This window comes from Chiloscyllium plagiosum, unplaced genomic scaffold (genome assembly GCF_037043375.1).
Source record: "Chiloscyllium plagiosum isolate Xiang-an unplaced genomic scaffold, Cpla_swu_hap1 HiC_scaffold_23, whole genome shotgun sequence".
Taxonomy (NCBI): Eukaryota; Metazoa; Chordata; class Chondrichthyes; order Orectolobiformes; family Hemiscylliidae; genus Chiloscyllium; species Chiloscyllium plagiosum.
The window spans coordinates 12,161,903-12,188,317 of NW_028270161.1; the positions used below are offsets into that span (position 1 = coordinate 12,161,903).

Consider the following 26,415-nt stretch of genomic DNA (forward strand, 5'->3'; position numbering starts at 1 on the left):
GGGACTGAGGAGAAAGGATTTTTTCTTCAGAAAAAGTGTTTACACTTGCTGTGCACACACATTCAGCCAAGCTGCATCAGTGAAAAGTTAATTAAAGCTCCTCACCCCTCCTGCCCCATTAAAATCATTGGTGATCCCTACTTTTCCTGCATGAACCAATTTTCATGCCACTGCCACTTAGAATTGATACTAATTGTGTTAGAGACCTGGGAACAGCATGATTTATTGCGCCAGGATCACTGGAGAATGCAGATCCAAAATCAATTGTACTCCATTGTATCATTAAGACTCCGAGGTCTGTTAACTATAGTTCTCTCATTGTGACGACCCTGAGAACGTTACATCAGCCTCACTGTGATTTTAAAAAAAAAACAAAAGTTATTTTTACTCTTTGGTTTATTTAGTCAGTTATCTTTATAAATAAAAACAGAAAGAACTGGAACTCAGAAACAAAAGCCGAAATTTTGGAAAACCTCAGTAGGTCTGGCAGCATCTGTGGAGAGAGATCAGAGTTAATGTTAATTCTGATTCCTCTCCACAGATGCTGCCAGACCTCTGTAATTACATTAGATTACTTACAGTGTGGAAACAGGCCCTTCGGCCCAACAAGTCCACACCGACCCACCGAAGCGTAACCCACCCAGACCCATTCCCCTACATTTACCCCTTCACCTAACACTACGGGCAATTTATCATGGCCAATTCACCTACCTGCACATTTTTGGACTGTGGGAGGAAACCGGAGCACCCAGAGGAAACCCACGCAGACACGGGAAGAATGTGCAAACTCCACCCAGACAGTTGCCTGAGGCGGGAATTGAACTCTGGTCTCTGGCGCTGTAAGGTAGCAGTGCTGCCCAGTGCCACCGTGCCGCCCTGCTGAGCTTTTCCAGTTATCTTTCTAACTTGGGTACATGAATGTTTTAGCAGCTCATCAGTGTTTCATGCAAAGTTCAATTGTAGGTTAAAATGCACTTCCAGAAGTCAAAGAGTCATACAGCACTGAAACAGACCCTTTAGTCCACCTCAACCATGCTGACCAAGTATCCCAAACTAAACATTTGCCTGCATTTGGCCTATATTCTTCTACATCTTTCCTATCAATGTACCTGCATCTACTACTTCCCCAGGCAGTTCATTCACATACGAACCAACCTCTGTGTGAAAAAGTTTTAAATCCTTCTCCTCGCTTTCTCCTTAAAAATACGTCCCCCCGGTTTGAATTCTCCACCACTTCCCCACAGAAAAGACCTTTGCTAGTCATCTTATTTATGTCCCCCATGATTTTATAAACCTCTATAAGGTTCACCTTCAGCCTCTCAAGCTCCAGTGAAAGAAGTCTCAGCCTATCCAGCTTCACCTTATAACTCAAACTCTCCAGTCCCAGTAACACCCTTGTAAATTGTTTTTGCACCCTCCAAATTAGCAATATCCTTCCTGTAGTAGGCTGACCAGAACTTTCATTGATTTGATCCCTTCTATATCTTTGCATGCCAAGTGTGTGCAGTTACTTCCCATCATAGATGGACACTGAGTGGGTGATTTCACTGCTGTGCTCTTTGTGAATCAGCAAAACTTGCAGCAATCTGGTGGAGATTAGCACACTAGATGGCAAGATTTACTATCAACCGCTGATCTCACCCTTATGGAAAAATCTGGGACAGTGTATCAGGAAATCTAACCAAAGTACCAGTCTTCCCAGTGTTTAGGATTCTAATTAAAACTGTTCACAAACTTCCTGCGTTTAATTAAAAGCTATGAAGGTGCATGCTATTTGTTACATTGGCTGACATATTCGGATATTTATTCCTCACTAATGGGAGCATCATCAGAAGGTCCTTTATGTAAAGTGTGTGAGAAGGGAATTGTAAATAAACCTAAAATGAACAGGTTGATTAAAAATCTATAAGATAGAAACATTTGCAGAACTATGTGTAAAGAACTGGGAGTAGGACTAATTGGGTAACTTTTTACAGGAGCCTACATGGACATAATGGACTGATTGGCCTCCTCCTGTGGTATATGATTCTGTATTTCAATCTCTTGCTCAATCAGCGGGTCATTGGTAGATTTCCAATTAAAGCTGTTGTCCAACTAACTTGTCTCTGTGGGTATTTTACATCTACAGTTAATTAAAATGAACAAGGCGCATGTCATTGCAGGTAGAAATATTCCACTTTCCAACATTTCCGACAATTAGAGACAAAATTTTCCTTTTTTTTCTAATTTGTACCACATCAATCGCTGCTGGTGCTAATCCAGGTCGTGAACCAGTTTACCTTCTATATGGAAATTCATGCGCAGCGTATGACTCTCTGGTGTTAGTACGTGACCTGGCTCTCATGTATAGACATCACTATTCAGGCCCCTGCAAAAGTGTCTGTTCACAGTAGGAACACAGCAGTGCTAAATTGGGCATGAGCAATGCATCAGTGTGTAGTTTGTGACAAATGACAAAGATAAGTTTGAAAATAAATAAAAAGCATCATATTACCCACACCACAGTCTGATGCAAATACAAACAAAACTGAGACTTAATTGCATTACTGAGGGATTACAGTATTGTTGGAAGTGCAAATCAGTTGTTAAACCGGAGGTCCCTGCCAGACTGCTCTTTTGGTTCAGGTGAGCATTAAAAATCTCTCAGCACTACTCACTAAGAGAAGACCTCACCAACAGCACTCCCTCAACAAATAGCCATATGTCTTATTGCTATTTATGGGGCATTGCTGCCACAGAGCAGCTGCTATCTTTGCCGACATTACAACAATCAGAGCACTTCAAAAAGTAATTCATTTTCTGAAGTGCTTTGAGACAAATCAACATAATAAGTCACTAAATGAATGCATGTGTTAGTAATCTCTTATACTGAATGAATCCTGGCCTGGTTTACTTTGGTGAGGTGAAATCAATTAAATTTCTCTTGTTGAAAGTGCCTCATACTGAGGGGTGTAGAGGGTAGCCCCCAGTTGTAATCAGTGCTTGGAGAGATCTGAAATAGCGTAATTTTGATTGCTAGCGCAAATGGGATTCGGCTGATTGAACCCAGAAGGTATAATATGCAGAGCTGAGAGTTTAAGAGCTGCATTTAGTGTTTTGTACCACCAGGATTTGCTTTGATTGGAGGTGGAAGGGCATGTTGCTGTGCATTTCCACCCATTGACATAGCAATTTATGGCAAGGACCCCAGAGGTGAGCCCACACTCGTGAACCTGTCGCCTAAGATGGCCTTCATTGTGTTGGGGGTTGGGGGAACGGGAGAAGGAAGTGTAGTTCCCAATCCATACTGGCTTTCCAGAAATCGCAGTGTCTCATAGAGGCACCTAGACTAGATCAGGGCAAAGAGGCTTTCACCTCAAAGGAGCTGCTGGGCATTTGTTTATATCATCTAAGTTTTCCTTTGCCTTTGTTGACTTAATCATTCTTCACTGAAAAGTACTTACAATATTTCTGACAACATCAGAAAATGGATCTTTTGTTGTAATTAGGAGGTTCACTGAAGACGCTGCATTAACAATAAAGGAACAGAGGAAAGAAGGGGCAAAACATTCAACCTCCATTGATTTGTTCTGGACTGCTGATTAAGTAAAAGCAAGATGTGTAGAAATCTTCTTTTAAAAATTTGTTTGGAATTAGCTATAAGCAGAAATTTTCATGGCTACTATGTGAAACTCAATAATTGTAATGCAACCAGAGAGTTGGAACCTGCCTGGGTTTAAACCAATTCTTGTGGCCATTTTGAAAATGATTGAGCTGTTTTTATATAGAAAAAACAATATTGAAGTCTTGGATGTGAGTTCAAGTCCTATTCTAGAGAATTGAGGCTAAGTTTAGGCTTCCTATTCTATGCTAGGGAGGAAGACATTGGTGGTACTGTCCTTTAGGTAAGGTGTTAAACTAAGCCACTAACTGCTTTCTCATGTGGGTGTAAACATTCCCATGGCCACTCTTTGGAGAACATCAAGGGAGTTCTCCCTAATTTTGTGACCAATAGTCACTCCTTAAATCAGCACGGTAAACTAGATGATCTGGTCCTTAGTGCATTGTTACTGGTGAGCTCTTTCTCTCCTTCACTTTCTTTCTCTTTCTGTCTTTCATTTTAATTTTCTTCTTTTTGTTTCACATTTTTTCTCTTTCTCTTTCACTTTCTTTTTCTCTCTCTCTCTCTCTCTCTCTCTCTCCCCCTGTGACACAGCTCCGACCCAAGCACTGCACCATCTCCAATCCATGCCACAGATCGCTCATCAGGAGCTGAAAGACCAACAGCAGTGTGCCTGTGGGCCAGGCCACAAGGGGTCCCTTTGATACAGTCTGTTCTGCTAAAACATGTGTTTCTTCAACGTGAATTGGCTTCAACGAGATTGAAGAACTTAGACTGTTATTTGGAAAGCGTGAACTTCCCTTGCTTGTATTGGCTATAACGTGATTCCTGTCCCAACAGCTATTGTGGGATTGTTTTATAATGCGAGATTGCTTGAGAATGGAACATTGAGTTATATCAGAACCGCCTGTCTTAATAATGAGAGAGAGAGAGAGAAAGAAAGAGAGAGAGAAAGTGAAAGAGAAAAAATGTGAAACAAAAAGAAGAAAATTAAAATGAAAGACAGAAAGAGAAAGAAAGTGAAAGAGAGAAAGAGCTCACCAGTAACAATGCACGAAGGACCAGATCATCTAGTTTACCGTGCTGATTTAAGGAGTGACTATTGGTCACAAAATTAGAGAGAACTCCCCCCTCCATAACCAGCGCTCCTCAAACATTCTAGAAGATTCCCCTGGCCTCGGAAACGCCATTAGCCACGTGGCTGATGCAGCTGCCACCCCCACACTGATTGATGATGTCACTTCCGCCCCCATCATGGCCACTCCCACAGCCACCTCCGCCCCTACATCATCGCCGATGCCACCTGCTCAGTGACTTCCACCACCCCTACTGCCGTGTCTGCCACCACTTCCGCCCCCACCAGTGCCACTCACCTGCATTCTGCTGACACGCCCCCCACAGACCCCACTGTCACTATCCCCATCCCCCAGAACCCCGAGGGGAGCACTACCCCTGCTCATGCCTCCACCCCCATTCCCCCCACCATCACACCCACTCCAGGTACTGGCTCTGACCCCACTCCCAGCTCCACACCCACACCAAATCCCAGCTCCCAGCCCTGCCGAGTTTTCACCATCCCCCCGGACCTCCCACTCACTGAGGACGAACGATCAGTCCTCAGCAAAGGGCTCACATTCATCCCCCTCCGTCCACGCATCAATGAATTTAATACACGCCGTGACATCGAACACTTCTTCCATCGCCTCCGCCTCCGAGCTTACTTTCATAATCAGGACCCCCGCCCACCTTCCGAGGACCCCTTCGCCCATCTCCAACACACTGCATCCACCTGGACACCCCACGCTGGCCTATTACCTGCCCTCGACCTCTTCATTTCCAACTGCCGCCGGGACATTAACTGCCTCAACCTGTCGACCCCTCCCCCCACTCCAACCTCTCACCCTCACAACCCGCAGCCCTCCAATCCCTCTGCTCTAATCCCAACCTCACCATCAAGCCAGCAGATAAAGGGGGCGCAGTCGTAGTCTGGCGCACTGACCTCTACACCGCTGAAGCCAAACGCCAACTCGAGGACACCTCTTCCTACTGCCCACACGACCATGACCCCACCCCCCATCACCAAACCATCATTTCCCAGAGCATACAGAACCTCATCACCTCAGGAGATCTCCCACCCACAGTTTCCAACCTCATAGTTCGGGCACCCCGCACTGCCCGGTTCTACCTCCTTCCCAAGATCCACAAGCCTGACCACCCTGGCCGACCCATTGTCTCAGCATGCTCCTGCCCCACTGAACTTATCTCTACCTACCTCGACACTGTCCTATCCCCCCTAGTCCAGAAACTCCCCACATACGTTCGAGACACCACCCACTCCCTCCACCTCCTCCAAGACTTCCGTTTTCCCGGCCCCCAATGCCTCATCTTCACCATGGATATCCAATCCCTCGACACCTCCATCCGCCATGACCAAGGCCTCCAAGCCCTCCGTTTTTTCCTCTCCAGACGTCCCAAACAGTACCCTTCCACCGACACACTCATTCGTTTGGCCGAACTGGTCCTCACCCTTAACAATTTCTCCTTCGAATCCTCCCACTTCCTCCAGACCAAAGGGGTAGCCATGGGCTCACGTATGGGCCCCAGCTATGCCTGTCTCTTTGTTGGCTACGTAGAGCAGTTGATCTTCCGTAATTACACCGGCACCACTCCCCACCTCTTCCTCCGCTACATTGATGACTGCATTGGCGCCACCTCGTGCTCCCGCGAGGGGGTTGAGCAATTCATCAACTTCACCAACACATTCCACCCTGACCTTAAATTTACCTGGACCATCTCTGACACCACCCTCCCCTTCCTGGACCTCTCCATCTCCATCAGTGACGACCGACTTGACACTGACATTTTCTACAAACCCACCGACTCCCACAGCTACCTGGATTACACCTCTTCCCACCCTACCTCTTGCAAAAATGCCATCCCGTATTCCCAATTCCTCCGCCTCCACCGTATCTGCTCCCAGGAGGAGCAGTTCCACCATAGAACACACCAGATGGCCTCCTTCTTTAGAGACCGCAATTTCCCTTCCCACGTGGTTAAAGATGCCCTCCAACGCATCTCGCCCACATCCCGCACCTCCGCCCTCAGACCCAACCCCTCCAACCGCAACAAGGACAGAACGCCCCTGGTGCTCACCTTCCACCCTACCAACCTTCGCATAAACCAAATCATCCGCCGACATTTCCGCCACCTCCAAACAGACCCCACCACCAGGGATATATTTCCCTCCCCACCCCTCTCCGCCTTCTGCAAAGACCGTTCCCTCCGTGACTACCTGGTCAGGTCCACGCCCCCCTACGACCCACCCTCCCATCCTGGCACTTTCCCCTACCACCGCAGGAACTGTAAAACCTGTGCCCACACCTCCTCCCTCACCTCCATCCAAGACCATAAAGGAGCCTTCCACATCCATCAAAATTTTACCTGCACATCCACTAATATCATTTATTGTATCCGTTGCTCCCGATGCGGTCTCCTCTACATTGGGGAGACTGGACGCCTCCTAGCAGAGCGCTTTAGGGAACATCTCCGAGACACCCGCACCAATCAACCACACCGCCCCGTGGCCCAACATTTCAACTCCCCCTCCCACTCTGCCGAGGACATGGAGGTACTGGGCCTCCTCCACCGCCGCTCCCTCACCACCAGACGCATGGAAGAAGAACGCCTCATCTTCCACCTCGGAACACTTCAACCCCAGGGCATCAATGTGGACTTCAACTGCTTCCTCATTTCCCCTTCCCCCACCTCATCCTAGTTTCAAACTTCCAGTCCCCTTGACTTGTCCGGACTTGTCCGACCTGCCTAGCTCTTTTTCCACCTATCCACTCCACCCTCTCCTCCCTGACCTATCACCTTCATCTCCTCCCCCACTCACCCATTGTACTCTATGCTACTCTCTCCCCACTCCCACCCTCTCCTAGCTTATCTCTCCACGCTTCAGGCTCTCTGCCTTTATTCCTGATGAAGGGCTTTTGCCCGAAATGTCAATTTTGCTGAAGCTCCTCGATGCTGCCTGAATTGCTGTGCTCTTCCAGCACCATTGATCCAGAAATTAATAATATCATTAACCCAGCTTTAGCAGAGTCGATTCCACCCTCGGATGACTGTCTGTCTGTGTGGAGTTTGCACATTATTCTCATGTTTGCGTGGGTTTCCTCCGGGTGCTCTGGTTTCCTCCCACAGTCCAAAGGTGTGCAAGTTAGGTGAATTGGCCATGCTAAATTGCCCATAGTGTCCAGGGATGTGAGGGTTTGATGGGTTAGCCTTGGGAAATGCAGGATTACAGAGATAGTGTATGTGTCTGGGACGGATGCTTTTTGGAGGATTGCTGAGGACTCAATGAGCCAAATGGCCTCTTTGCACTATAGGAATTCTATGATATTCTTTTGATTTTGGAATATCATGTAATCTTCAGCTGTGCTTTTTTTTATTATTGGTAAAAATGTTGTCAACATTCTTAACAGCTGTGGTTAGTGGCGATTGCTCTGTATCCAGATGGTATTCATTGCTACTGAACAGTGAGTAGCCGATTAAAATAGCATCATATTAAACCTAAGAGTGGAAAGAGATTTGAATTGTAATAAAAATCATGTTGCATGCTTTCATCCAAATCCATAATTTTAGCTTGGCTAGATCTATTTGCTCCCCTGTCAATCCCCTCAGACAAGTGGTTTGACCTGCTCCAGGGGAGTCTGTCTGTGCTGCTCAGATGTGCGTGTCAGAATGCCTCATTTTGGGCTTTATGTATGTGGTGATACAAAAAGAAACACCTTTCCGTGTGGACTTGTACATCACCAGTGTCACCTTCATACCTATCGTCAGCAGAGACTGAGTGCTTCATCATTCCATAACATTGTGCTGGCAAACCAACAACTTTTATATGTACCAGTACTCCCTATCCCCTCTGGGGGGTGGGAGGGGGAGTGCTCAGTGAATGACAGCAAAGTTGTTTATTGGGGATCTTTCTGTTTTGGTGGTCCAAAGTGTCATTTGTTGGGAAATCTTGTGCTAACTCTGAGGCTGTAAGGACACTGGAGCTTCAGGACTGCAGCGATGAAGTGCCAACAGCCTAGCAACTGTCTGTTTGTTCTATTAAATCAGGGCATTGTTGATTGTTCAGAGTTTCACATGACCAGCGAAGCCACATTCCAGAGAGAAGAGTTAAGTGTTTTATGAAAACAAAGCACAACATCATTGGGAGTATAATACCCAGAAACACCGTGATAATTTTGTCTGGGCTTATTATTATTGTTCTTTTGTTTTTTAATTTGTTCTGCAAAAGTCCTAATTCTCCAGTGGCTCGGCACATTATTACAAATCCGTTATCAAATGACTGTGTGGCCCGTTCCCAATCCACTCAGCAGAGTTGCTGGTCTGTTGTATGTGCTTGCATTTTCCTGTTTGTTGTGAATACATTATTCCAGTCTGTTCTACAGTTCTGTGCGTGGTGGAAATGCTACTATTGTCCTGTGTTTCAAGGATCTATCTGCTGTTATTGTGCGTTTGTATGGATGCCCACTGAGGTCAGGAGCAAGTCCAGTGATGACATTGCCAATTTGTGTCACGTTTTCCCCTCTCGTTCACTACTTAAGATACAGTATGAGGAATGGCCACCTGATTGAGGTTCCTCCAAAGCAGGGTGGCACGGTGGCTCAGTGGTCAGCACTGCTGCCTCTCAGCGCCAGGGATCCGGGTTCGATTCCCGCCTCGAGCGACTGTCTGTGTGGACTTTGAACATTCTCCCTGTGTCTGTGTGGGTTTCCTCCAGGTGTTCCGGGTTCCTCCCAAAGATGTGCAGGTCAGGTGAATTAGCCATGCTAAATTGGCCACTAGTGATAGATGTGTTAGTCCGGGGAAGGGGTCTGGGTGGGTTACTCTTCGGAGGCTCGATGTGGACATGTTGGGCCGAAGGGCCTGTTTCCATACTGTAGGGAATCTAATTTAAACTGGTGACTGAACGAGTTGCTGCCGTTAGAACTCACGGAGACAAAAAATTACAGAGATTTAGAGTGAGCACACTTAATGTCCGAAATCTGAAAAGAAATTGCAGAAAGCATGGGAGCACGCAGTGAATCTATAAGAACAATGAGAAGCATGCTGTGTCTTTCCAGCACAGTCTGCTTTTATAAGGGTTTTTTTTAACGCTACTTATATTGCCTGTCCTAAAGCTGGTGGTATTTTCATTTGTGATCCTGCTTCAGAGAATGCAATAATGCGGAATGGTTATTGCTTGGGAACATGGATATGCTTGTTGTCAGAGCACCTAGAATATTCAGAGCTGCCGGATATTAAATCCTCCTAATCACACTTAGTCTTTAATCATTTAAATAAGACATAATGGATGAATCATCTCAACCTAATTACTCCCTGCATACACTGGTATTACTTCAAATGGAGTCTGGCTTTTGAAAGGTTGCTGGGGGAGTGGGGGGGTGTTGTTCGGGGAGTGATGCCTGCTAGGCTAATGAGTTTTATATATGTGTCTATTAAAAACATGAATTTGATTTTCCTATCTTTTAAGTTTATGCATTTTTCTTTTGCAGGCTGTTGTTTTGTTACGTTTTACACAAGAAAAGCTGCACTTGAAGCACAGAATGCTCTTCACAACATTAAAACTTTACCTGCGGTGAGTAGCACTGATTTTTGTTTTTGTTCATTCAGTAACAGCAGTTCAAGGTGCTCCCTCCATTTTTTTTGTTTTGGGCCAGTCGTTACTTGGAGGAAAGAAGACCTCCGTGTGACCTAATCATAGTTTTTAAGGTCAGTGAGGACAGACTGAATGTAGCGCTGAGGGATGAAGTTAAAAATGAACACTCTGGGTGTTGCTGACAATCTTTTCACTGGAAGTGTAAGGAGGTATGGGGAATAAACAGCAGGGAAAGGTCGATGAAATATAAATTGGACGAAAAGAAAATTTAGATGCATTAGAAACAAAAATCATTTCTGCAGGCGGAGAGGATTGAAGGAATTCTTCAATAATTCCACCAAAAAATGAGATACTTTCAAAAGGAGATTAGTTGAGTTCATCTGAGAAAAGGAAATGGGAAGATAAGCTGCAAGGCTGAGGTGAGGTGGGCAGGACAGGAGGCAATTCCTGTAGAGTTTAAGCAGCACAGACTTAAGTCAAGTGGTCTGTTTCTATGCCATATTTCCTACATAATACTCTAAAGGAACTGTTGAACATGCATGGTGGGAAATCCAGTTTTATTTTTATTTAAGATTGCACCTTTGATAAACATAAAGAAGGAAATTGACTTCACTGTTGAAGAAGTGACTGATTTGGCTGGCCCTTCTAATAGCTGTGGATTTATGGGACATAACAGTTTCCACCTACTTTAAAAATTCTTTATGGCGGTTCTCCAAATGACTTTTCATGAGCACTATATCCCTTCAGCTAGTCTTAAAGTTGTGATTATGGTGTTCGCTAGGCATGCGGGTCGCAAATAATGGGTGTTTAGAATGGGTCTGATCTGATCCTCTCTTTTTGACAAGCTGCTTGGAAACGAAAAGTGAATTCTCCTCAAAACATTGTAAACTTGATCCAGTGATAAAAGATTTCAATCATCAAGCAAAGCTTACATTGCCCATAATCTGTAGATGTTTTAAAAGCTAAAATTGTAGTGCTTTAATTTAATTACATTAGCAAACTCAGTAGAAGCAAGTGAAATAAGCATCTGTTTAGTGTGCCCTAGTGAGGGCACAGTAGTTGACACAGGAGTAAATTACAATTCTGTGCAAACATGCCAGTCGGAATTAGATATTTTATCAAGAGTTTCTTCTGAGGCTGGAATTTCTGCTTTGATTGCTGCCATTCTGATAGACTGGTGTGTGATGTACATTACAATATATAGATGTGTTCAGGAAACACAGATGAAGAACAGCATCCAATTTGAGCTTAAATGGATCAATGACTACCTTGTGGCATTGCTGCTATGTATCTGGAATCTGAGCAAGACCCGAGAGGTTTAGCTGCCAACTGAGTTGCGAAAGGCCATAGTTCAGTCATTGCAGGTGGGGATCTGAGTAACTACAACCACTTGAAAATTGGTGGTGAGTGAATTACTTCCAAATTTCATACTCCAGGTAAGAAAAGCCTAAGAATACATGGCTTCCTTTCTTTGAAAAAAGGTTTTGTATTTCTGACAGTGCAATGCCTGGAAAGTATGGGAGGTATGCTGGAGACTAGTTATTCACTTAATGTTAAATATACATTGTTACAAAGATGCTTCGTATTTAATATTTCTTTCAGGCTTAAGTTTTGGACTGAGAAGTGGCAGATGCCGTTTAATTCAGATAAATGCGAGGTGCTGCATTTTGGGAAAGCAAATCTTAGCAGGACTTATACACTTAATGGTAAGGTCCCAGGGTGTGTTGCTGTGGGAGTATTGGAGTGCAGGTTCATAGATCCTTGAAAGTGGAGTCACAGGTAGATAGGATAGTGAAGAAGGCGTTCAGTATGTTTTCCTTTATTGGTCAGAGTATTGAGTACAGGAGGTGGGAGGTCATGTTGAGACTGTACAGGACATTGGTTAGGCCACTGTTGAAATATTGCGTGCAACATTTTCTATCGGAAAGATGTTGTGAAGATTGAAAGTGTTCGAAAAAGATTTACAGGGATGTTGCCAGGGTTGGAGAATTTGAGCTATAGGGGGAGGCTGAACAGGCTAGGGCTCTCAGAAGCTGAGGGGTGACCTTATAGAGGTTTACAAAATTATGAGGGGCATGGATAGGGTAAATAGGCGAAGTCTTTTCCATCGGGGAGTCCAGAACTAGAAGGCATAGGTTTAGAATGAGAGGAAAGATATAAAAGAGACCTAAGGGCAACTTTTTCACGCAGGGGATGGTACATGCATGGATGAGCTGCCAGAGGAAGTGGTGGAGGCAAGTACAATTGCAACATTTAAGAGACATTTGGATGGGTATATGAATAGGAAGGGTTTGGAGGGATATGGGCCAGGCGCTGGCAGGTGGGACTAGATTGGGTTGGGATATCTGGTTGGCATGGACGGGTTGGACCAAAGGGTCTGTTTCCTTGCTGTACATCTCTATGACTCTATGAAGTTTGTGGAAATACTTCCTTAAACGGTCATTGAAAGGTTGCTGTGGGACTACTGGAGTTTTTGTTTAAAGTAATGTTGCTAGAAATGTAGCTGATAATTTATCATTTTCTGTAGACCCCCATTGGGGCTGTTTGGGCAATACTGCTATGAGAGTGCTTTGTACCTGGAATTAAGTGAGGAACCAGAGGCCTGTGAGAAAGAGCTGCCCAACTAGTGTCTCCTATCTCTGAAAGGAATTCCTCATTGAGTTCAATTGTTCTTCTCAAAGAGTAAATCAAGTAACTTCTCAGTGTTGTATTTGCTGAACAAGCTGTGTCTGCCAAGATTCCAGGATAGGCATGTGTGACGAGTGACTTGACCATATATGCCAGAACATCTGAATGATATACTTTGGGGTATTCTATGTTTCATCCTTTATGCCTTCAAGACTAGCCATAATGGTCAGAAAATGTTTCAGTTTTTACTTAAGGGAGCCCATGGAAACAGAGAAACCTATTTTGTTTCCTCTTTTCCTGGTGTGTGTTTTTTTAGGGTTGCTAAAGGGATAGATACTTCTATATAGCTAAGTGCTTATGTTAACCAGTTGTTGCCTCCTCATTGATTAAAATTTGCTTAGAGAATACACAATATTTGCATTTATTACAGAAAACTGATATATCTGTGTTATTTGAAACAAAAACGGAAATTGCTGGAGAAACCCAGCAGATCTGGCAGCATCAGTGGGAAGAAAGCAGAGAGAGATAAAATATTTATCTGGCCTTCTCAATGGGACTGGAGTGATAGGGCACTCTTCCAGCCTCACTTGTAACAATATATGTGATATATTCATTCTGTGTGCAAATGGAAGGAGGAAAATTGCAACTTTTCTGGTAATTATATAACTTAATATGATTATTGCATCAAATGCCAATCGATTGTACGATGATCAGTGTCTGTTCAGAAGTCTTTCTCAGCTCCAAGAAATCCGTAGCAATACCTCATGCGGATCTCAACTAGGAAGTGTACTTGTTTCTACACTCAGGTTTGCCGTGGGGCCAAATGAAGATGAAAATGCATTAAATCCACCCACTGCAAACTCCACAGGGTACATCACAATAAACAGACAAATCCAGGGATTGATTTCAGGGCTGTAGGCAGGATTGTGCATTGTATCGCTGAAATGTAATGACATAAATCATGGCTTGGCATACACAGACTGACCTTCAGTTTCCTTTTCATTTATTCATTTATGATGTTGTTATTCCCTATTTTGCTTGTTATTATCTCTCATTCTTATGTTGGAGTTATTGTTTTGAGAGTCAGTTTTGGGCTATTGGTCTCATACTTTGTCTGGTCAGCAAGACTGGAAACTGCATCATAACGTTTCTAATTAACGTAGCTAACTTAACTAGTCACCAGAAGAAGACGTTACATTTCTGCTCTGCCTTTTAAACACCGTGAGGGGAGGAAGAAAAGGAATAGAGGAGAGGTTGTGATAGCATTAAATAAACAGAATAGGAGGAAGTGTGTTTAAAGAATAAACATTGGCATTGACCTGTTCTCTTGATTGGGCTTTTCTGTGCTGTAAATTTCATGGTTTATCACATTCAAGGATGTTCCAAAATTCATTGTAAGAGATGTGTTACTTGTTGAAGGGTGATCTATGTGTTGTGCAGTGCAGTGCTGTCCCAAATTTGTATGCAGTGAGATTCCATAAGTAAGAGGTTGCCATAGTCCCAGGAACCATAGGGTTGCTCTCTCTCTCTCTCGTTAGAGAGATTTGTCTGGTGCTGAGTTTAACCTGAGGCGAGGGGCAAGGTTAAGTAGACACAACAACCTTGACACTAACCTCAGTCAATACAAGAATGAAGCCTGTGGCTGTGACGTTACTCTGCAGCACAAACCAGCTGGCCAGCCAACTGAGCTGTTGGACCTCGGTGAGTAACAAAAGGCTGAATGACCAAATAGTGTTTAACTCATGTTGGAGGAAGGAGGATTCTGCCTGAGGACACCTGGAGAGTTAACTTTCTCAGCACAGTCTTTTATTTCCTTCAGCAGGTAGCTGACTCCTCTGTTTATAGTACTCATCCAGCTTCCCCTTAAAGGCATCTCTGCTGTTCTCGATTCATAGTCATTGGAGCTGCAGATTGGGCATCTCGCCATCCTCTGGGTAAAATAATTTCTCGTAAACACTACCTTTGGATTTTTCCGTAACAACCCAACCTTTTGGAATTCACCACAAGTGGAAACATCTTCCTTAGAAAACCACATCATTGCTTTTAAAGAGACTATTCCTATCACCTTTTTAGTTTCTCCTCCCCAAAGGGAACCTTAGACTGCTCCATCAGTACTGATGGGGTATAAGCATTGTTTTAACGACAAACCCCATTGTCATCTTAACTTAGAACATAAAACATTACAACGCAGTACAGGCCCTTCAGCCCTCGATGTTGCGCCACCCTGTCATACTAATCTGAAGCCCATCCCACCTACACTATTCCATGTACAACCATATGCCTGTCCAATGACTACTTTAATACACTTAAACTTGGCGAATCTACTACGGTGCAGGCAAAGCATTCCATACCCTTGCTACTCTCTGAGTAAAGAAATTATCTCTGACATCTGTCTTATACCTATCTCCCCTCACTTTAAAGTTGTGTCCCCTCGTGTTTGCCATTCCCATACTGGGAAAAAGGCTCTCCCTGTCCACCCCATCTAACCCTCTGATTATCTTGTATGTCTCTATTAAGTCATCTCTCAACCTTCTTCTCTCTAACGAGTACAGCCTCAGGGCCCTCAGCCTTTCCTCGTAAGACATTCCTTCCATACCAGTCAACATCCTAGTAAATCTCCTCTGCACCCTTTCCAAAGCTTCCACATCCTTCTTACAATGTGGTGACCAGAACTGTACACAATACTCCAAGTGTGGCCGTACCAGAGTTTTGTACAGCTGCAGCATAACCTCTTGGTTCCGGAACTCAATCCCTCTATTAATAAAGGCCAAAACACTGTATGCCTTCTTAACAACCCTGTCAATCTGGGTGGCAACTTTCAAGGATCTGTGTACATGGACACCGATCTCTCTGCTCATCTGCATTCCCAAGAATCTTACCATTAGCCCAGTACTTTGCATTCTGATTACTCCGGCCAAAGTGTATCACCTCACACTTGTCCACATTAAACTCCATTTGCCACCTCTCAGTCCAGCTCTGCATCCTATCTATGTCTCCCTGCAACGTACTATATCCTTCATCACTATCCACAACTCCACCGACCTTACTGGGTCATCTGCAAATATACTAACCCACCCTTCTAAGCCCTCATCCAGGTCATTTATAAAAATGAGGAACAGCAGTGGACCCACATCGATCCTTGCGGTACACCGCTAGTAACTGGACACCAAGATGAACATGTTCCATCAACTACAACCCTCTGTTTTCTTTCAGCAAGCCAATTACTGATCCAAACTGCTGTATCTCCCACAATCCCATTCCTCCGCATTTTGTATAATAGCCTACGGTGGGGAACCTTATCGAATGCCTTGCTGAAATCCATATACACCACATCAACCGGTTTACTCTCATCTACCTGTTTGGTCACTTTGTGAAAAAACTCAATAAGATTTGTTAGGCACGACCTACCCTTCACAAAACGTGCTGACTGTCCCTGATCAGATTATTCTTTTCTAGATGGTTATATATCCTTTCTCTTATAACCTTTTCCAACACTTTACCAACAACTGAAGTGAGACTCACTGGTCTGTAATTACCAGAGTTGTCTCTCTACCCTTTTTGAACAAGGGAACCACATTTGCTATCCTCCAGTCCTCAGGTGCTATTCCTGTAGACAATGATGATTTGAAGATCAATGCCAAAGGCTTGGCAATCTCTTCCCTTGCTTCCCAGAGGATCCTAGGATAGATCCCATCTGGCCCAGGGGACTTGTCTATTTTCACACTCTGCAGTATTTCTAATATCTCTTCCTTGTGAACCTCAATCTCTTCTAGTCTAGATGCAAGTATCTCTGTATCTTCCTCGCCAACATTTTCATTTTCTATAGTGAACACTGTCGAAAAATATTTATTTAGTGCTTTCCCTATTTCCTCTGACTCCACATACAACTTCCCACTATTATCCTTGATTGGCCCTAATTTAACTCTCGTCATTCTTTTATTCCTGACATACCTATGGAAAACCTTAGGGTTTACCCTGATTCTATCCGCCAGCAACATCTCATGTCTCTTCCTGGCTCTTCTGAGCTCTCTTTTTAGGTCTTTCCTGACTTCCTTGTAACCCTCAAGCGCCCTAACTGGTTTTCACATTTTGTCCTAACATAAGCCTCCTCCTTCTTCTTGACCAGAGATTCCACTTCCTTAGTAAACCACAGCTCACGCGTTCTATATCTTCCTCCCTGCCTGACAGGTACATACTTATCTAGGACACACAGGAGCTTTTCCTTGAATAAGCTGCACATTTTTAATGTGCTCATCCCCTGTAGTTTCCTTCCCCATTCTACGCTTCCTAAATCTTTCCTAATTGCATCGTAATTTCCCCTCCCCCAGCTGTAACTCTTGCTCGGTGGAGTACACCTATCCCTTTCCATCACTAAAGTAAACCTGATAGAATTGTGATCATGTCTCCAAAGTGCTCACCTACTTCCAAATCTAACACCTGGCCAGGCTCGTTACCCAGTACTAAATCTAAAGTGGCTTTGCCCCTTGTAGGCCTGTCTACATACTGTGTCAGGAAGCCCTCCTGCACACACTGGACAAAAACTGACCCATCTATAGTACTCATACTGTAGTGATCCCAGTCAATATTTGGATAGTTGAAGTCCCCCATGACAACTACCCTTATCTCTCACTCCTATCGAGAATCATCTTTGCTATCCTTTCCTCTACATCTCTGGGACTATTCGGAGGCCTATAGAAAACTCCCAGCATGGTGACTTCTCCCTTCCTGTTTCTAACCTCAGCCCATACTATCTCAGTTAACGAGTCCCCAAACATCCTTTTTACAACTGTAATATTGTCCCTGATCAACAATGCCACACCTCCCCCTCTTTTACCATCTTCTCTGTTCTTACTGAAACATCTGAATCCCGGAACCTGCAACAGCCATTCCTGTCCCTGCTCTATCCATGCCTCCGTAATGACCACAACATCGAAGTCCCAGGTACCAACCCACGCTGCCAATTCACCCACTTTATTTCAGATGCTTCTCGCATAGAAGTACACACACTTCAAACCAGGTTCTCGCTTGTTAGACTTTGAATGAAAGGCTCTAGGGGTGCAGTGATAGTGACCCCACGTCTGAGCCTGCAGGCCTGGGTTCAAGTGCCATATGCTCCAGAAATGTATGATGACATCTCTGAAGAGATTGATGAGAAAATATCTAGATTTTGAATAAAGATGTTCAAGCTTCATTCCTGACTGAAAACTGTACTTAACCCATTCCAGGAAACCCTGGTCTAGTGATCATTAATATCACTCTTTGCAGGGTTGGTGTGGACTTGGTGGGCTGAATGGCCTGCTTCCACTGTAGGGATTCTATGAAAAGGAAAGATGTAGAAAGATATGGGCCAAATGCAGGCAAGTGGGAATAGTTCAGTTTAGAATACTTGGTTAGTGTGGACTGGTTAGACTAAAGGGTCTGTTTCCATGCTGCATGATTCTATGACTCTTATCTTCTTCTACCATTCCCTCACACCGACCCACCAGCATGTTGAAACTATGTAGCCATTTGAGCACCGAAGCTGCATCCAATGTTTATCTGGCATCGTATATTGGTGGTGAATCATTCAGACCTGGCACAACTGAAAATGAAATTCTGAGCAGCTGCATCTGTGTACTTTATGTGCATCTGAGTACTCTGAATGTATTTGTTTCTTTTCAGTTCAAGCACACCAGTCTGGAGCTAAATGCTAGTGAGATGTCCCAGGGTCCTTGTCAATCCTCCTTCTGTTTATACTGCATGAGGTTTCTTGGCCCGTTTGAGGGCTGCCAAAATAAAAATCATTGAGCTGACTGATTGAAGCCAACTGTGTTAATGCAGCAAGTTCTGTGCTGAGGCCACTCAGCCATTAGCATTTAGTTTCAGACCGAATAAAGTTGTTGTATTTAAATGAAGCAGCATTAAAAGATCAGTTGGGTTAAACTATTGCAGTAACCCAGAGTATGGTGAATATATTAAGTGGATTCTTGACAGCAGTTTTTGCAGAAACTCAGTTCATTGTAAATATTGTGCATGGGAAATGATAGTGATCCGAAGGGCCTGAATGGCAATAAATTGACGTTATCATAACATTGTTCAGCAGTGAGTAAAGCAAATCAGATGCTGGGATTTATTAAAAGGTCAATGCTTAACTGAAGTACTGCAATAATCCAGCTACTTTATGAATCATTGGTGTTACTGCATTTAGAATGCTATACAGTTCTGGCCATTGCAATACAGAAAGGACATGGACAGAAGCACCCAGATTGATTGAGAGATTGGAGCAATTATATAAATTGGACATGTGGAAAAGAGAAGGTCAAGAAGTGATGTAATTACCACTGTTCGAATTCAAAAGGTACTCTTAAATTTAAACACAATCACAATCAGGATTGTTACAGTGCAGAAAGAGGCCATTTGACCCATCATGTGTATACCAGCTCTCTGAGCAATTTTCTTCACACTATTCTCCTGCCTTAACCCTAAGTTTGTGTATTCGTCCCTTCCATATAGGAGTTTCATAGTATTCGGAGTGCTTCACTGGAGCCTGCCACCTCCACCATTTCTCCTCTCAGACCATTCATTATTGCGCATTGTTTGGAAAAGCTTTTTTCCAAGTCACTTTTTAAAATTTCTTTTGCCAATAACTTTAAACCTGTGCAGTTTCATTCTCAATCCTTTGTCTCTTTCTATCTACTCTGTTAAGATGTCTTCTGATTGTGAAATATCTCTCACTTCTCCTTCCTCGACTCCAGGTAATGGAATCCTAACTTCTCCAATCCATCTTTAATATGGAGTGTTCTCACGTTGGAGGCAGTATCATGAATTTTTATTTTAAACTCACTCTAATGCAATGTATTTCTCCGCATTGAACTTTCATGTCCACTCAGTCCACCAACTTAATTACGTCTCTTTGAAGTTTGACATTATCCTAATTGCATTCATAATGTTTCCAGGTTTTGTATCATTGGCAGACTTTGATAATGTGCCCCACACACCATGGTTAAGGCCATTAGTATATACTAGGGAAAAAAAAGGGTCCCAACACTGACCCCAGGGGAATTCAACAACAGTCTTTTGAAAAAAATGCATGAACCAGTACTCTCTGTTTCCTGTCACTCAGTCAATTCCATGTCCATGTTGTTACTGTCCCTGTTATTCCATGAGCTATAACTTTGTTCTCCATTGTGTGATGTGGTACTGTATCAAATGGATTTTTGAAGTCCACATAAATCACATCAACTACATTGCCCCTCACTAACCCCCTTTGTTATACCTTCAAAAAAGCTCACGCAAGTTAGTTAAACATGATTTTCCTTTAAGGAATTAATACTTGTGTTCTTTAACAGTCACATGGAAAATTCAGGTTAATTAATTTTACCTACCATCAAGGTTAAACTGACGGCCTGTATTTGCTGGGCTTGGGCAAGTGTAACGTCTGTAATTCTCCAGTCCACTGGAACCAGTCCTGTTTCTAAGGAAGATGGAAAAATTACATCTGATGCCTCTGCAATTTTCATTTTCACTTCCCTCCACTTCTTTGTACCTTATCTGGTCCGATTGCCTTATTCACTTGAACTGCAAACCTATCCAATCTGATCACATTTAAGCCCTTCTGTTGTCAGAGTGACCTCCTGTTTTAACTTAGGAAGCAGCATCTTCCTTGTTAAAGATAGATGCAATGTATTTGTTAACGATTCTAACTATGCCTTTTGGCTCAATATGTTAATCCCTTTTGTAACCTAATTGTCCCTACATTTTTTTAACCATTCTTTTACTGTTCATATATCTATAGTAGATGACTCTAAGATTCCATTTTATCTTAGATACCAATCTCTTTTCATTTTCCGTTTTTGCTTCTTTTTGCTTTTTCGCCGCTCTTCAGAATCTTCTATATTTACCCAGTTGTATTTTCTAACCAATTTTATTTTCAACCCATCACCTGTCATAAACCCATGTTTTCTTCTTTCACTTAATTCCTATCTCTTTGTTTGTCTAGGGAGCTCTGCTAGTTTTTCTGACCTTTTCTCTTCTGATGGAATGTACCTCCATTGTTCCCAAATTATCTCTTCATTGAAAGTAGCCAATTGGTCAGCTATCATTTCTCAGGCCAATCTTCAGTTTTAATTTACTCAACCCGCATCCCTTCTCACCCCATTTGAAATTGGCTTTTCCCCAATTAACTATACTTACATTGGATTGGTCTGAGGTCACTCGTGAGGCATCACTAATCTGAGGCTCCACCAGGAATTGGAATTTTTCTGGAGAAAAACAAGACCCTGGCAGTGTCCATAATTTGATGACTCACAGGAGCTGAAGCCTGCAGTGAGGGAATAAAATGGCTTGGCCTTTATATGGCACACCAATAAGCTGGCAATGGTCTGTGAGTGTGAGGATGTCGTTGTAGCAGTTTCCGAGAGCTCAGGTTAAAGAGGATCTTCTGGCACCATCAGCTTGCTTTTATCATTCTGTTTAATGCCATGTTTGGGTTCAAGACCAGCTGGTCGAGAGGAAAGCGAAGTCAATAATTATCTTGAGACACCAACTTCAAAAAAAATTAATTATTATATATTAATACTAAATGCGACTATGCATGGTAATCGTGGAAAGAGTTATATAATACCCTTTGCCCAGCTCATCCATGCTGACTAGATATCCTAAATTAATCTAGTCCCGTTTGCCAGCATTTAGCCCATATCCCTCTCAACCCTTCCTATTCATGTACCCACCCAGATGCCTTTTAAATGTTGTAATTGTACCAGCCTCCAACACTTCCCCTCGTAGCCCATTCCATACAGAAGTGCCAGACTCTGATCTTATGGTTACATTAGGTTGGAACTATCTCATGTGTTGATATCTCTCAGGGCTTTCGAAAGATCTAATCTAGCCCGATGTCATCTGGCCTCGTGCCGTTTAGTCTAACACCGCCCACACTTTGCTATTGATGCTCGGTGATGTGCAGCTCCGTGACATCATCACAAGTTGGCCTCAGGATCCTGAAATTTTTTAACAACAAGTTTCAACCTCCCTTCCATTGCATTACCTCACCTTTATTGTGTAAGCCTACATATAGGTCCACACTCTGGATAGGCTAGTCAAACCGTGTTGTCTGTTGTAGTTTATCGAGACTGTAAGTTTTATCTCTGCTGCTAACAGCCACATAATTTAGGCAAGCCTAGTATCTGTCATCTTTGTGTGTGGGAAGTCATGTTTCACAAACTTGGTAACATCCTCATAAAGCTGAATCATGAAAATAGATACCAGTTGGGCAGTAGAGATTGTCTGTGTGGGCTTTAGGAAAGCCTTTGACATGGTAGACTGGTCAGTAAAGTTCAATCACATGGGATTCAGGGAGAGCTTATCAATTGGATACAAAATTGGCTTGATGGTAGGAGACAGAGGAGGATGGTGGGCGGATATATTTCGGAATGGAGGCCTGTGATCAGCGGTTCCACAGGGAACTGTGTTGGGTCCGCTGTTGGTCATTTATATAAATGATTTGGATTCGAAGCGTGGTATAGTAAGTTTGCGTGACACCAAATTAGTTGTACAGAACACAGTGAGGAAGGTTAAGAGTACAAAGGGATCTTGATCATTTGGGTCAATGGGCTGAGGATTGGCAGATAAAGTTTAATTTAGATAAATGTGAGGTATTGCATTCGAGTAAAGCAAATTAGGGCAGAACTTGCACAATAAATGGTAGGGCCCTGGGGAATGTTGTAGAATAGAGAGACCTAGGGGTTCAGGTACATAATTCATTGAAAAATGCTTCATGTAGACACAGTGGGAAAGAAGCCATTTGGAATGATTACCGTCATTGCTCAGAAAGTTGAGTTCAGGAGTTGGGACATCATGTTGTAGTTGTACAGAATGTTGGTGTAGCCACTTTTGGAGTAGATTAAATTAGTTTGGAAACAGGCCCTTCAGCCCAATAAATCCACACCGAACCTCCAAAGAGTAACCCACCTAGACCAACTCCCCTACCCTATGTTTACCCCTGACCAATGCAATGGGCAATTTAGCATGGCCAATTCATCTGACCTGCACATCTTCGGATTGTGGGAGGAAACCTATGCAGACACCGGGAGAATGTACAAACTCCACACGGACAGTCACCCGAGGTGGGAATCAAACCTGGGTCTCGGCCACTGTGAGGCAGCATACTAACCACTGAGCCACACTGCGTATTGCTCTGCTATAGGAAGAATATAAAATTTGAGAGGGAACAGAAAAGATATTATTCGAACTGGAGGGCTTGGGTTATGAGGAGACACTGGATAAGCTGGGCCTTTCTTTCACTGGAGTGTAGGAGGTGGGGGATGAACTTATAAAGGTCCATAAAATTATGAGGAATATAGATAAGGTGAATAGCAAGGGTCTTCTCCCTAAGCTTGGGGATTTCAAAACTGGAGAACATAAGTTTGAGGTGAGCGGGCAAATGTTTAAAAGGCAAAAGTGAGGACTGCCGATGCTGGAGATTAGAGTCGAGAGTGCAGTGCTGGAAAAGCACAGCAGGTCAGGCAGCATCTGAGGAGCAGGAGAGTCGATGTTTTGGGCAAAAGCCCTTCATCAGGAATGAGGCTGTGAGGCGAGGGGGTGGTGTGATAAATAGGAGGGGGTTGAGGCTGGGGAGATGGTAGCTGAGGGTGCGATAGGTAGATGGAGGTGGGGGTAAAGGTGATAGGTCAGAGAGGAGGGTGGAGCGGATAGGTGGGAAGGATGATGGACATGTCATGACCGTGGTGCCGAGTTGGAAGGTTGGAACTGGCATAAGATGGGAGGAGGGGAAATGAGGAAACTGGTGAAATCCACATTTATGCCGTGGGGTTGGATGGTCCCGAGCGGAAGATGAGGCGTTCTTCCTCCAAGCATCGGTGGTTAGGGCGTGGTGATGGAGGAGGTTCAGGACCTGCATGTCCTTGGCGGAGTGGGAGGGGAAGTTGAAGTGAAAGTGAGGTCTGCAGATGCTGGAGATCAGAGCTGAAAATGTGTTGCTGGAGAAGCGCAGCAGGTCAGGCAGCATCCAGGGAACAGGAGAATCGACGTTTCGGGCATAAGCCCTTCTTCAGGAAGTTGAAGTGGTTGGCCACGGGGCGGTGAGATTGGTTGGTGCGGGAAAGGTTTAAAATGGACCTGAGAGGCAAACTTTTCACATAGAGGGTTGTTCATATGTGGAATGATTTGCCAAAGGAAATGTAGATGTAGATAAAGTTACAACATTTAAGACTCATTTGGACAGGCACATGGATAGGAGAGATTTAGAAGGTTATGGGCCAAGTGCAGGCAAATGTAACTCATTTATTTTGGGAAACTTGGTTGGCATTGATGAGTTGGACTGAAGGGTCTGTTTCCATGCTGTATGACTCTATCAGTGTACTTCTGAACTCTTATCTTCCCATTAAATAATGGACTACATCTTGTAACTCCAGTCTTTGGCACAGGCCTTTCCTTCACTTAATATGAGTAGCCATTTCATGGTCACCTTAGCCAGGGTGGGAATTGAACCTGTGCTGTTGGTGTCACTTTGCATTGCAAAACAGTTGCTCAGCCAACTGAGCTAATTGAACTGCATTTAGAGGTTACCTTGAAGATGCCAATTTCACCTCTTGCCTGGGACCTGGTGACCGTCAGGTTAAGTTACCTTTAGTCGTCGCTCTCTATCTCTTTCTATCTCTCTGTTTCTTTCTCTCTCTTTCTCTCTCTAATGAGAGAATAGCCCTGTAATCCAGTAGAACTATGGTGACTTTATCTTTGCACCTAATACTAGTGAGCTCCATAGATCAATACCTTTAGGAAGGGTTAGGGTGAGCTTACTGACCCAAAGATGATCCTGGCATAGCCAGGTCCCAGGTAGGAGCAATGATCCAAGTTTTCAGTGATCTCTCTGCCAGTCAGGTCCTCAGCCCATCCTCCAACCCAACTCTGAGGCGGGTTCTTCATTGGCCAGCTCCCATGAGCTCATTCCTAAAGTCCCACTGCTGCAACAAACGTGGTCAAGGTCAGAAATTGGGCTGTGCGCCCAAAGCCTCGAGAATTTGGAAGAATCATCCCCTCAGGAAGTCCCCAACAACACTGTGGATACCCCAGGATGCCATGGACTGCAATGCTTCAAGTCGGCAGCTCACCGCTACCTTTCCTGGGGCCATTAAGGATAGGCAATAAATACTATGGTGCCCACATCCCACATGGATGAAATTTTAAAAAGAAAAATGTTTTGTGAGCGGATGAGTAGTAATTCTAAGGCAATAGAAAGATTCACGAGGGAGAGTGTGGTAACAGATGGTACAGATTCATTCAAATGCAAATTAAATAGAAACCTTTCCAAAATAATCATTCAGGTTGCGGCATTTGAGTAGTTTGACAATGGGCATGGCACATGATGAGCATACCGTGCTCTCATGGAACAGGTGACTTTTGGATCTTGGGGCTTTTTTTTTAAACCATTCGAGATTTTCATCACTTCCTGTCATTGTCTATTGACTGACAGGAGTTGGTTGCCATGATTGCCCAAAAGCACCATTACTTCCTGTGTAATGTGTCAACCAGGATGATGAAAGGCAAATTATGGTGGGTCTTGCTTTTCCTTGTCTGACCATGCCGATATTCCTAGGATTTGTGATTCTTGTGGAGGTTGCTAAATAATATGAATGGTGGATCAGCAAATATATTCAAGACTGAATTAGATGGGTTTTTGACCAACAGTTGAGTCCAAGGTTCTTTGACACAGGCTGGGAAATGGAGGTCACAATCTGATTACCGATAATCCTATTGAATAGCCATTTTCTCCTCTTCTTCCTTTATTGTCATGTTTTATATGGAAGGCAAACGGATAAAATATATGGAAGGATCTTGGGGTTCAAGTCCATAGCTCCCTGAAAGTTGCCACGCACGCAGATAGGGTGGTAAAGAAGGGGTACGGCATGCTTGCCATTATTGGTCAGGGAATTGAGAACAAGGATCAGGATGTCACATTGTGGCTTTCTCAGAGTTTAAGCTACACTGAGAGTATTGTGTTCAATTCTGGGTGCCACATTATAAGAAGGATGCGAAGGCTTTGGAGAGTGTGCAGAAGAGGTTTACAAAGATGCTGCCTGGATTAGAGCAAAAAGGAGAGGCTAGAAAAATTCAAGTTGTTTTCTCTTGAGTGGTGGAGGCTGAGGAGAGACTAGATAGAATTCTATAAAATTATGAGATAAATAGCTTAGGTAAATAATTCTGACCATCAACCCTGAGTTGAAATGTTTAATATCGGGGTGTGGGCGAGGGGGCGTTCAAAGGAGATGTGAGGAGCAATTTGTTTTACATAGAGAGTGGTAGGAATCTGGAATGCACTTCCAGGGGTGGTGATTGAGGCTGATACAATTGGGGCATTTAAGAGACATTTACATAAGCACATGAGTATACAAGGAATGGAAGGGTATGGACTGAGGCCAGGCCGAAGGGATTAAGTTAATTTGGTGCCATGTTTGGCACAATATCTTGGGCCGAAGGGCTTGTTCCTGTGCTGTACTGTTCTATGTTCTAAACTATTCAAGAGGAC

The 26,415-nt window shown here is 43.8% G+C and overlaps 1 protein-coding gene across 21 annotated transcripts in view; it reads left to right on the plus strand.

The window, feature by feature from the left end:
* Positions 1-26,415, plus strand: part of celf2 (cugbp, Elav-like family member 2) — a 1,014,614-nt gene that overhangs the window by 845,202 nt on the left and 142,997 nt on the right. For all 21 annotated transcript variants that reach the window (XM_043714096.2, XM_043714095.2, XM_087999366.1 and 18 more), the window contains one exon: positions 10,165-10,247. In XM_043714096.2, coding sequence (XP_043570031.1) covers positions 10,165-10,247 — 83 coding nt within the window. The remainder of the gene's footprint in view (positions 1-10,164; positions 10,248-26,415) is intronic.